This window comes from Impatiens glandulifera, chromosome 1, assembly GCF_907164915.1.
Source record: "Impatiens glandulifera chromosome 1, dImpGla2.1, whole genome shotgun sequence".
Taxonomy (NCBI): domain Eukaryota; kingdom Viridiplantae; phylum Streptophyta; class Magnoliopsida; order Ericales; family Balsaminaceae; genus Impatiens; species Impatiens glandulifera.
Window position 1 is genome coordinate 87,505,953 of NC_061862.1, and position 13,364 is coordinate 87,519,316.

Genomic DNA, 13,364 nt, shown 5'->3' on the forward strand with positions numbered 1-13,364 from the left:
GTCCTTCCTCTTCTCTTTCCTCTTGCAATAAAAGGAGGATAAACTAAAGAGGTTGATGAATACTGCATATTCTCATTTTGATTTCTTTCTTTATATGAACCCGTTCTGATTTGATAGAAAGAACTATTTTTCAGGATTTTCGGGCTCTTCGTCTTGTTGTTCTGAACTTTAATTTCTAGATCAGTCTCAAGATTCGTGTCTTTGTTTCCCTCAGCTTCATCTATGGTATCCTCTGCAACAGCCTTGGTAACATCTACTTTAGTTTGATTATTCTGATTATCATCCTCTCTAGTTTCCTGTATTACAGCTTAACTTGTTTGAGAATTAACTTCCTTCATCTTCTTCATTCTCTGTTTCATTGCTATCTTTATTCTCTTTTTCAACAGAAACCCCCTTAATATATTTTATTCAATTTCATTGCTTTCTTCATTTTCAAAGTCCTCAATGGTTTCTACTTCTTTCTCTTCCTCCATATTTTGCTCTTTGCTTTTATACTCCCCTGTTTCTTTTTCCTGATTTTTTGCTTCTTGGCCTTTCAGTATCTTCTGCTCATCTTACATAGATTGAGCACATTTCGTACTGGAATGTTGAAAAGTATTGCAGAATGCACACCTGTCCGGTCTCCACTCATAAGTGATTCTCATGACATTAGATTTTCCTTTCCTGTCGACCACTGTCATATTATTCGGCAATGTGCTACGAGGATTCACCTTTATGCTAATTCTAGCAAATGATAGATGCTCTTCTCCTTCTGTTATTGGGTTCATGTATAATGGTTTTCTCAATAACCCTACAAAATGACTAATGGCTTCTGCTTTGTACATGTGTGCTGAGATATTCCAAAGCTTGAACCATATTTGTGTTGTCTCCTTAGGTTTACTTAATAGGTTTAAATCTTCAGACCATCTCTCCAACTTCATGCAGTTGGATCCAATATATGTATGTCCATGTCCCAGAATTTCATTCAAATTCGACTCATTCTTGAATTGAATAAAATAGAGATCATGAATATTTACAGAGATCTTCTCCAGCCCATTTTCCTTCCACTGTTTCATTAAAGCTTCTTTAGTGATTGGGAATGATACTCTGTTTTTTCCAATATAATTCTCTACCACCACATTTTCTCATTCTTTTATGCACTTTTCTTCTACTTCATTAGAAGTTTAAATTCAAAATGAGAATTAAGTACCTCCACTTTTGTTGTAACATCCCGCAAGAAGATTTTCCCTTTGTAGGCATGGTCTTCATCTTTCTTTCCTGCATTTTTATTCCATACCTCATTTACTTTCCAGGTAGAATTGCTCCTTATAGTATAGGTCTTCGATTTAGGGGCCTTCATCATCTCCCTCATTATAGACACTGACCCGTTTACTATCTCTTCATATTCTTCCTTGTTCAGCAAATTCTAGTCCCGAAGATAATGAATATTGAGTTGAATTGTTATATGCTGAATTTTCTCCTTATTAAGAACAATCTCTCCTGTTTTAGAATGCATCAGAAGCTTGGTGATCTGGTTTTTGAGGCCAAACAGATTGGCTCTCTCATTGTAGCCAACCTTCCAGACTTCTTCCTTCTTTCCTTGCTTTCCTGCATTATTTTCTTCAAACCCCTTCTTCCATTACTTTCCTGCATTATTGTCTTCATAATTTTTCACAACATTTGATTTTCCTTTGCTTTTATCATGTTTTTCTTGAATGACTTCTTCAGCAATCTCCTTGAGACCTTCCACAACAAACTATTTGACTTCTTTTGCTTTATTACTTTTCTTTTTCCCCATAGTTGAATAGCAGAACAAAATAATAAAACAGAGTAAATGCATAAATAGGTAATTTAGAAACCCTAACGATTTAGTGACAAAATCGTTTCGAAAGGCAATCTTCCAAGAACACCAAAGATTAGAGAACACATCGGCGCTCGCAATCAGGAAATAAGCATCCAGAAAAGCTACCAACAAAATTCTGGGAGATTTAGGGTATCGACACTTACTTCGCGAATCGTGTCGTTCGTTTTGATCGTGTCGTTCGTACCGATCGTATCGTCGATTGTGTTGTGTCAACCGTGCTGATTGTGTCGTCGATTGTGTGGTGTCAACCGTGCTGATCGTTCCGTTGATTGTGTGGTGTCAACCGTACTGATCGTGTTTCAATCGACGAATGATGTTTCTTACTTTTTCGGTGATTTACACCTCAATAACCTTTTTATTCAAACTAACTTAGTTACTATTCAAATTCAATTTTTTTTCAATTAATAAATTTATTGACATTTAAACTCATTATATATATTTAAATTATTATTTTTATAAATTTAATATATTTAAATTAATATTTGTATAAATTAAATTATTTATATTTTGATATATATTTTAAATTATTATTTTTATAAATTTGATTATTTGTATTTTGATATATATTTTTTAAATTAATATTTTATAAAAATTTGTTGTAAAGAAACAATAAAATGAAAAATTAACTAGAATACTCCTATTAAATTTGTTGTGAATAAATAACTCAATAAAAAAGTTAAATTAGACTACTTGTAATAAAAAAAGTGTATTTACTAAATATTTATGTGAAATAATAATTTAAATATATTGTTATAGCAATAGAGAATATATTTTTTGAAAGATTAGTGTAAGTGGTTGATGAATTGATTGATTTTCTTATTAAAAATTTTTATAAATTAATAGTTGAAATATATATATATATATATAAATAATCAAATTTATAGAAATAATAATTTAAAATATATATCAAAATATAAATAATTTAATTTTAAAAAATAATAATTTAAATATATCAAATTTATAAAAAATAATAATTTAAATATATCACATTTATAAAAATAATAATTTAAATTTAAAAATTAAATATAAAAAAATTAAATTTAAATGATAATCTAAATTAGTTTGAAAATTAATAACAAAAATATGTTAATTTGAAAAGTTAAATGAAAATAAAGTTATATTAGGAATTTGTTCCTATTATGAATTACATACCCACTCAAGTTCTAACAATAATAATAAAGATGAAACATTTTGCTATATACTTTAGTTTCCGATAATAATTCATCAAATAATTGTTCCAATTGCTTCGGAGTGAACAAATGTCATTGTCCACGTTCTCTATAACTGAATGGTATGTATTTGTTTTTTATTCTAAATATAAATTTTATCTACAGCTAATAAATTGATTTAAAAATTGATAAGTCAAGACTCAAGAGTAAGTTTATTTAATATAAACTCCTCAAGTGTAAGCTCAACTAGCATCTAAACCGTAAATATAAATATAAATATAAATATAAATATAAATATAAATATAAATATAAATATAAATATAAATATAAATATAAATATAAATATAAATATAAATATAAATATAAATATAAATATAAATATAAATATAAATATAAATATAAATATAAATATAAATATAAATATAAATATAAATATAAATATAAATATAAATATAAATATAAATATAAATATAAATATAAATATAAATATAAATATAAATATAAATATAAATATAAATATAAATATAAATATAAATATAAATATAAATATATATATAAATATAAATATAAATATAAATATAAATATAAATATAAATATAAATATAAATATAAATATAAATATATATATATATATTATGTATATAGGTTTCTCAAAATAAATAATACAAAATCTATATTAAATAAGTTCTCATTAGTTTTAAATAAGTGATAAGTTATTGAATTTTGCAAAAATAAATAATAAAATTGTAAAATTATAAGAATTTAATTTATTTAATTTATTAACTTAAAGTCCAATCATAAATGCAATTGGGCCAGGACTGTGTTGTATTGGTGACTTTCTTCAATTTAATCATTAAATAATGAAAATTGATAAGTCTGATATTAATAATTTCTGAGGACAATGACTTAGACTTTTGGATCATCTATAAGTGGTCTCCAGGATCTACTATTTCATCGTATGTATTATATGTTGTGCCCACCTTCAATCTAATTCAAAATATAACATTTTTATTTTTTTATTTTTTTAAGTTGAGAAAGACATAGGGTTAATGATGAGAGGGTTGAGGTGCTAGAACATATGATCCTTATGAAGAGGTCTTTCGAGCCTGCCACAAGAAATAGCCTAAGCTAGTTTAGTTTCATCGTCTTTCAGTGTTTATGCTGTGAAATAGTATATTCGGAGCCTTACAAGTATCTCCTTATATTGGGTTGAATCTAGTATGAAATAAATTTTAAAAAAATAATAATAATAAAATATATATATATATATTATTATTATATTTAACCATAGAAGAACACTAAACCATAAAACATTAACTCAAGATGGTTGACGATTGAGACGGAATTTTCATATCTTCCCAAAATTCTAATAACTTTTCATTTAATGTTTGCTCAAGAAAATATTTTTAAATTATATTAACATTTTTTTTACCGTTAACTAAAATTTTATCTTTCTTCACCAACTCTAGACAAATATTCATTTATTATTTGTATTTAGGATATGTCTTTTATATTGTAAATTAACTTTCTAGTAACATAAGTATTTTTTATAAAATATTGAAGTTTGTATTAATATATTTATAGTAGATACAAATTTCAATCCTATATAGTATAAACATGTATATACAATTGATATTTAATCATTACAAAAGGAGTTTTCCATTATTTCCTCCAATTGAACAAGACCATTATTTGGATTGAATCTACTTAAGAATATTTCTCAATTTAAACTCATTTTGATTTTGAAATATTAAAATTACCAATTTAGGCTTATTTCATCACTAACTTAAAAAAAACATTAATTTTACACAGAATTTCTTCTCACCAACTCTTGTCATTTGTTTACACATGGTCAAAAAGTTGAATATGAAACTATTTATAAATTTAATTTTGACAAATTTTTAATTAAATATTTAATTTCAATTTAATAAAATATATACCAAAATGAAGGGTTTTTTAGAAAAATTATATATATTAAATGAAGAATAATAAAGAAAAGACCAATAGGAATGGTGCGAGTAGAAAGGAAACCAAAGCAAGAGTTCAATTTCAAAGATTTTGTATAGGGTTCGATTCCCATTAAAAAACGAATACCAGTTTAACGGGTTAACTTTATAAATAAAATAAAAAATAAAATATAGGATCAATATTTTAAGTTTTTAAATTAAAAATTATATATCAGTTCAAAATTTTAATTTACTAAAATTAAAAAAAAAATTGATTTTATATTTTAAAATTAGAAAAATAAATTATATGTTAAACAAATTTTATCATGTTGTAAATGAATTAAAATATTTTGTTTGAAAGAATATAAAAAAATATTAAAATTATAATTCCGAACTAAAAATACTGAATTTGAGAATTATAAAATCACGTTGTTTTAAATTTCATTGGAATTCAAATTTTAATTCTTAATTTTTAATTTTAAATGGTGTGTCAAACCTAATAATTGGAATTTGACCCATTCTAATTCCAATTTGAGTATTGTGTTTTTATTTATTTTTTTTTGTATAATTTGATATATCTAACAAATGAAATATAAAATATGACACATACAAAGTTAAAATAGACGATACTTACATCTTCTTCGTATTCTTTGTCGTCATCGTCACCGTCTCCATTACCTTCTATATCCTCTTTTTCGTCGTCAAAATCTATGGTCTGAACAGTAGGGGATTTGGTGGTTGAAGTAGTCTGGTGACCGTCTTCCTCCTCTCATTCATCAACGTCTTCGTCAAGAAAAAATAATAAATTTGACAAGGAGACCCCTAGACTCTTTTCACTTTTTTTAGTTAGAGACTCTTTATATCATTTCATTTAATTTTATAACACGTATGTTTGATTTGTGGGTTAAACGATTCGTTAACCCATTCGTTAGACGATACTCACATCTTCTTTGTCGTCGTCATCATCATCTTCATAGTCCTCTTTTTGTCATCAATATTTATGATGTCAATAAAATGGGCTTCTGCGTAGAGATGACAATTATAAATCGCTTCACAATTTTCGACCTGAATTGCCCAGTTAAGGGCGGTTTTTTCCCGGTTTGACCGTTAGTTGACCGGGAATGAGGCGGTAATGGTATTTGTGTTTCCCGATTCGATTTCGCTCTGATCTCACCCCAATTCTGCTCTGAACACTATAAACACAATTAAATATATAACATCACTAATATATTTATTTATTTTTATTTTAAATATGATATAACGATACGGAGATTCTCGAAACTGAACGGAGTGGGGATGATATTAAAAAAAATTCCAAAATATAATAAAGCGGGAATGGTAAACGCATTCTCCGTTCCGTTTCGATCCTCCCCATTGACATCTCTACTTTTGTGGTTAGAACAATATGATTGTAGTCTTCCTGAGTGTATTTGTCCTCGTCAAAAGAGAATGAAAGGATAATAAACTTGATAAAGAGACGCCTCAATTCTTCTCATTTATTTTTTTCTTAGTTAAAGACTTATAATTTTTTTACCCATTTGTTTGATTCGCGGGTTAACCTATTTGTTTTGTCTCATAAAATAGGTCGGATACTCTAATGCGAGTACTTGATAATCTAAACTTAAGCGTTTATATATATATATATATTTATATATATATATATATTGTGTAAGCATATATTTATCATTTGAACTTCTTTTAAATCATCTTATAATCTAAATTTTAAAATAACTATTTTACAGTAATTATTATATTGCATATTGACATATAATCACATCTATTGATTTTTATTACATATTAGTATGTATATCTTTTTTAAATTCAATATATATATATATATATATATAATGATATTTAATTTTTAAAATTTTTGAATTGTCGGATTAAGAGCTGTGGTTAATTTGAATATATATGTGAGAGTAAATGGATACTTGGGTCAGATTGTGGGTTGACCCGCCCATAAACTTAAAACGGTTTTAAAAAATTAAAAATGCTATATATATATATTTCGAACTCGTACCCTAACAAAAACAAGTACAACTTTTTAATCAACTAGACTAATAAGAATATATATTTTAAATTCAACACCAATTTTGATGAACGCGGACGTTTTAACAATATAAGTTCAATTTTTTAACTAACTAATATATATATATATATATATATATAATGATGCTTAATTTTCAAAGTGTCCAGAATGTCGGGTAGAGAAATTTGGTTAATTTAGATATATATGAGAGTAAATTAAAAATATTATCATATTTTAACAGTAATTTTTTTTATCGGTTTTATATTTTTTTATACAAACATACGGGGTACATGTTACTTATGATAATATTACTATTTAAATTTTATTTAATATAAACAACTCAAGTGTAAGCTCGACTAGTTAGCAATTAATCTAAATAGATATTTTATATATAGAGAGAGAGAGGTTTCTCAAAATAAATAATACAAAATCAATATTAAATAAGTTCTCATTAGTATTAAATAAGTGCTAAGTTATTGAATTTTGCAAAAATAAATAATAAAATTATAAAATTATAAAAATTTAATTTATTAATTTAAAGTCCAATCAAAAAATTATTCATGCAATTGGGCCATAGGACTTTTACATTTTAGTCATTAAATATAGAAAATTGATAGGTCTAGGTCTGATATTAATGATTTCTAAGGACAATGTCCACCCTCATTTAAATTCAAAATATAACATTTTTAATTTTTTTTTAAGTTAAGAATGAGAGGGGTGAGGTGATACAACATATCAAAGCCTTATAAGCGAGTCTTGTCACATGTATCTATTGTCTCAATGCCTATCCCTTCAAAACTCTTAAAAAAAATCAATCTTCAAGAAAAAAAATTCTTTCTCTAAGTGTTTTAAAGAAGAAGACATGCATTGAACCTTCTGTGGGACAGTAGATCCGACCCTCTCACATTAGGTTGAATCTAGTATGAAATAAAATTTAAAAAATAATAATAAAATATATATATATATATATATATATATATATATATATTTAACCATAGAAGAACTCTGAACCATAAAACATTAACTCAAAATGGTTGACGATTAAGACAGAATTTTCATATCTTCCCAAAATTCTAATAACCTTTTCATTTAATGTTTGCTCAAGAAAATATCTTTTTAATTATATTAACATTTTTTTTACCGTTAACTAAAACTTTATTTTTCTTCACCAACTCTCGACAAATATTCATTTATTATTTGTATTTAGGATATGTCTTTTATATTGTAAATTAACTTTCTAGTAACATAAATATTTTATAAAATATTGAAGTTTGTATTAATATATTTATAGTAGATACAAATTTCAATCCTATATAGTATAAACATGTATATACAATTGATATTTAATTCATTACAAAAGGAGTTTGCCATTATAATTCCTCCAATGGAACAAAACCATTATTTGGATTGAATTATTTATGAATGTTTCTCAATTTAAACTCATTGATTTTGAAATATTAAAATTACCAATTTAGGTTTACTTCATCGCTAACTAAAAAAACATTAATTTTACACGGAATTTCTTCTCACCAACTCTTGTCATTTGTTTACACATGGTCAAAAATCATTTGTTTAGACATGTTCAAAAAGTTGAATATGAAATTATTTTTAAATTTATTTTTAACAAATTTTTAATTAAATATTTAATTTAAATATAATAAAATATCCCCAAAATGAAGGATTTTTTTAAAATTAAATATATTAAATTAAGAATAATAATGAAAAGACAATGGTGGAAGTAGAAAGGGGGAACCAAAGCATGTAAGAAGAGACTCTGTCTTGTGTGTAAACAAAACAAACCCCATTTGTTTATTAATAATTCTTTGAAAAGGGGGGCTTCTTGTAAACTTGGAACTCGTGAATTTGGTTTTCATTTTGAGACTGGAATTCCTCCTGTTGTCTCTCTCTCTCTCTTTCTCTCAATATTTTAAGCTTCCAGATCGGATCCTGTGGCAACCTAAGTAAAGTTCCATTTTTGTTTTACTACTAAATTACTTCTGCCATTAATTCCTCACTCAGGGTCCTTTTGCCCCTTTTCTTATGTAATCTTTTTTCATTCTCTTCTTTTATTTCCCGTCAAGGCATCGTCTTTGTGTTTCTTCATCAGAATAGAATGTGGGTCTGTTTGCCTTACTTGTATATACGAATTGTTCAGATAGATAGATTAGATTAGATAGATAGATAAGACAGATAAAAGGGTGTTACAGGTTTTCGCCCGCTATTGGTTTCTGGGTTTTGTTTGTTTTCACATGCCTTCTTCTTCTTCTTCTGCATGCAAAAGCTGACTGATTTATCAGGGCTTCTCTTTTATTCCGGTGAGTCTCAACGATTTACAATTGGATTGATCGAAATACATAAGTTTCGTACTAGTTAGTAATTAGAGTGTCCGACCGAAGCTCTTCAACTGTTTCTTATTTATGTGTGTATTTAATGGAATTGTAAAATCCTTTACTTGCTGTTTCCGATTGAAGGTTAAGAAAGAAACCCTTTTTTCAGATTGATTCGATATTGAAAAATTAGGTTGTGTTTTGCATGGGAACCCAGAGAATGGGATCTCAAGGTGTCAGTGGTAGACAACAAGAACCAAAACCAGAGGGTTTGGTTCGTCAAGGCTCCTTATACAGCCTAACTCTTGATGAGGTTGAAAGTCAGCTGGGTGATTTGGGGAAACCCTTAAGCAGTATGAATCTCGATGAACTACTCAAGACTGTATGGAATGTCGAAACAAATCAAGCTGATTACGCTTCTTCCTTGCCTCAAGGTCAATTTCGTCCTGGTTCCGCCTCTTTGAACAGTCAGTCGAGCATTACTTTATCCAGGGACCTTAGTAGGAAGACGGTTGATGAGGTTTGGCAGGATATTCAGCAAGAACAGATGAAGGGTAGTCTTGATCGGTTAAATCAGAGGCAAATGACGTTAGGTGAGATGACTTTGGAAGATTTCTTGGATAAAGCTGGTATTGTTGCTGGATCTTCTTCGGATAAAAGGGATTCGGGTCCTTCTTTAGGTATTGATTCGATGATGATGCCTCAACAATGGATGAATTACCCAGTTCCATCGATTCGTCAACAGCAACAACAGAATATGCTTGCAGCTTTCATGCCAACACAGCATACAACAATGGTGGAAGGTTCTTATAACTCTGAAAATCAAATGAATTTGTCTTCGTCTCCTTTAATGGGAACTTTATCAGACACACAAATGCCTGGAAGAAAGAGAGGTGCATCTGGGGATGTAGTGGAGAAAACAGTTGAAAGGAGGCATAAGAGGATGATAAAGAACCGAGAATCTGCAGCTCGTTCGAGAGCTAGGAAACAGGTTAGGATCTTCAACAATTTTTGTTATTTTCTAGACTTTTTACATGATTATGATTGTTTTTTGTGTTTATGTTTTGGGTGCAGGCTTACACAAATGAACTGGAGAATAAGGTATCACAACTTGAAAAGGAGAATGAGAGGCTCAGAAGGCAGAAGGTTCGTTTCTATTTCTAGACTACTGATATTTTGTGTGAAAAACTTCTGACCTAGAATCGCCATATTAGTAATTTGTTTGATGTGGGGTTATGTTTATTTTTCAGTTTGATGAAAGATGGGTTATTTGGATCAAATGATCAAAATATCTTTTGTTATTTAACTTTTTAAAATGTTGTAATGAATAAAATTCGTTAGTTTGATATATTAGCAGCTAGATTTTGTATTCCCTGCAATGGATTTGGTATATTAGTCTTAGAGGGTGATGGTAAAGAGCAATGTATAATGTTTCTTGATATGATCAAACAAGGCTTGGATCTTCTAACACCATTGATTACTCTTTATCAAGGTTTAATGATAGTATTTACTTATTTGTACAAATTTTGGTACGAAGAAACAGTCTCCATGTATTTTGCAAAGACGGTTGTGATTTTAAACTATCTTTCTAATGTGTAAGTGGAATTGACAACAATGTTAGCTTGACATAGTTTTTGTTGTTTGTGTATTGAGAAGATCTTGTACAGGGGTTCAAGTTCAACCACTTGTGTTTCTGTATATGGATCTAGATTTAGATTCAGATCAGAAATCTCCAATAGATTTATGAATTTGTGTCAAATTAATTCCAGTTTCTAAATGTGATCATATCTGGATCAACATTGAGATGAGAAATATGAAAGAAAGTGTGTTTTCAAATGAAGCCATATTGTAGATCCTATAGAAGCTCTACTAGGAGGGTTTATAGGTGTATGAGAAATGTAAGCTATTTATTACTTATTTTATCCTTTAGCTCAAGGTTGTGAGAGTTCATTGACACAATTCATGTTTTTTTGGAAGACAATAGTCATTATAGTAGTAGACATTTCCTTCATGGTAGCTAGTCACCTAGGGTTTAGACAAGAACATCGATAGAATGATGAAATGGTTACCTTTGCAAAGAGCAATAGATATGAGGTGGATTTTGTTGAAGGTCTTATAATCATTGTGAAGACATTTTCACGTTTCATCCTTTTTGAAGTTCAAGATGTGGATTATTTGTTGAGTGATGTCCCATCTCGATACTTGTCATAGAGTTAAAATGTTTTTTATCATGATTACCCGTAAACACCCATTTTAGATATAACACAACCTGAATATCCAATCATCCCCTTATAAATAATGTGAGCAAATAGATAAACATAAACTCCTAAAGAATATAGGTTTTCAAATCCTCTTACGAGCAAAATTCATGAACCCACATTGCTGAACTTTTCAATTTGTCTGTTAATTGGCCATTTTTTTGGTATTCTAGAACATTCCACCACAAAATTGAACTATATGGAAATGATTCCATGCTTGTGTTTGTCTGCCTTTGGTTGAACTTGTCTTTCATTAAACTGTTAGAATAGATTCTTATGGTTTGTTCTGTTTCCATTAAAATGTTACAGCATGATTTAAATCAATTGAGTCATAATCATAACAATTTTCTAAATATGGCAGATTTCCCATTTCATTTTTTTTGTCTGATTTATCGTCTGTAAAGTATCAACCTAGAGATGTAGGATTTGTTTTTCTACACTCTTAGAATAGATTCTTATCGTTTGTATTTTTGAAACAGGAGTTGGATAATGTATTGCCAAGTGTTCCTCTTCCAGAGCCAAAGTACCAGCTTCGCAGGACAAGTTCGGCCTCTTTCTGATATACTTGTGGAGTTTCATGTGTTTTTCTTTCTCCTTCTCCGTTACTTAGTATGTTTTGTAATTTTTGTTTTTGTTTTTAACCAAACAAAGACATAAGTTAACTTTTTAGTCCTTGAAGACACCCCCTTAAAAAAGGGTACTGAGATGAATCTGCTGGTTAATGTATGAATGGCCCTTTTCACCATTGTGGCCTTTGTTTGTGGTAGTTTCATCTTTATTAGATTTGAGGAACATAATGTAATGGATCGGCTAGTAACTTAATCTCACCAACTGTTCTTTCTCTCTCGAAACTCATTCTTGCGGTTTTTAATTGATGGTTTTGAGGGGTAGCAAGATCCTGCACCATACATAACAAGTGGTGGTTGTTCTATAGACATTTTAATAACTATTAGATTCTTTGCAACCTGTTATTATGTTTTGGAGCTTCTCTTTGTTGTGTTTCATGTTTTTTTTTCTCTCATTGCATTTTGTTGTGTTGTCAATTGACCTTATTCTACTGTTGTTTTTACCATCTACTTGTATAGTTCAAATGGGTGTAATACAAAATGAAAGTGAATCAACATTGCATAATGGATGTCAAGAATGATTTTCAGAATAGTCTGAAAGCTGTTAGTACTTGTGTGAACTTTAATTGACTAGGTTTAAGAATCTTTTAATAACTTGTTAATATATATATGACTAAGTTATACTCCATAATATTATCTAATCTAGATCAATATTAAAAAAAGATACTTAACAAAAAAAAAAATTCAAATAAATTTTTACTTATGTTTTATTCAAGCTCAGATCAATCCGTATATGAGTGATTTTGATTTCAAAGTGTTTCCATAGCCAATTGAGTGTTTCGAAACAAAGCCAATTGAGCTACTTAGACTAATCAAAATTTTGAGTTTATGGTATCTATTTTTGTCAAATAAAAATCAATTGTCATATATTATTTTGTAAAATTTATAAATTTGGCATATAATAACTTTTTTTTATACAAATTTCATATTCTTTTCATTCATTAATCACTGTTTTCAAACCAAATGCCAAAAAACCACATTATTTTCTGTGTTTTGTGTTCATCCGAATTAGACTTATATAAATATTTTTTCAAACAGGCACTACTTTTCATTCAAATACTTCTGATCAAAATAGACCAAAAACAATTATAAAAAGAAGAAAAAGAAATCACTGATGAATACAAGCAGTTAAAATGTTCCAAACACAGTCTAGAGACATTTGAAAA

General features: G+C 28.2%; 1 protein-coding gene across 1 annotated transcript; it reads left to right on the forward strand.

Annotated features, from left to right (window-relative positions):
* The first annotated feature begins 8,800 nt into the window (after positions 1-8,800).
* LOC124919207 (ABSCISIC ACID-INSENSITIVE 5-like protein 2) lies at positions 8,801-12,317 on the forward strand. The gene is made up of 3 exons (XM_047459393.1): positions 8,801-10,305; positions 10,389-10,460; positions 12,052-12,317. Exons 1-3 carry the CDS (start codon positions 9,520-9,522, stop codon positions 12,130-12,132), a joined length of 939 nt encoding a protein of 312 aa, XP_047315349.1. The 5' UTR covers positions 8,801-9,519; the 3' UTR covers positions 12,133-12,317.
* The last annotated feature ends 1,047 nt before the right edge of the window (positions 12,318-13,364 follow it).

Bases quoted from the DNA above. Each gene is read 5' to 3' on its own strand.
- LOC124919207 (XM_047459393.1), top strand. From the start codon at position 9,520: ATGGGAACCCAGAGAATGGGATCTCAAGGTGTCAGTGGTAGACAACAA. The intron at 10,306-10,388 runs GTTAGGATCTTC...TTTTGGGTGCAG, and splicing joins GTTCGAGAGCTAGGAAACAG to GCTTACACAAATGAACTGGA. The intron at 10,461-12,051 runs GTTCGTTTCTAT...TTTTTGAAACAG, and splicing joins AGAGGCTCAGAAGGCAGAAG to GAGTTGGATAATGTATTGCC.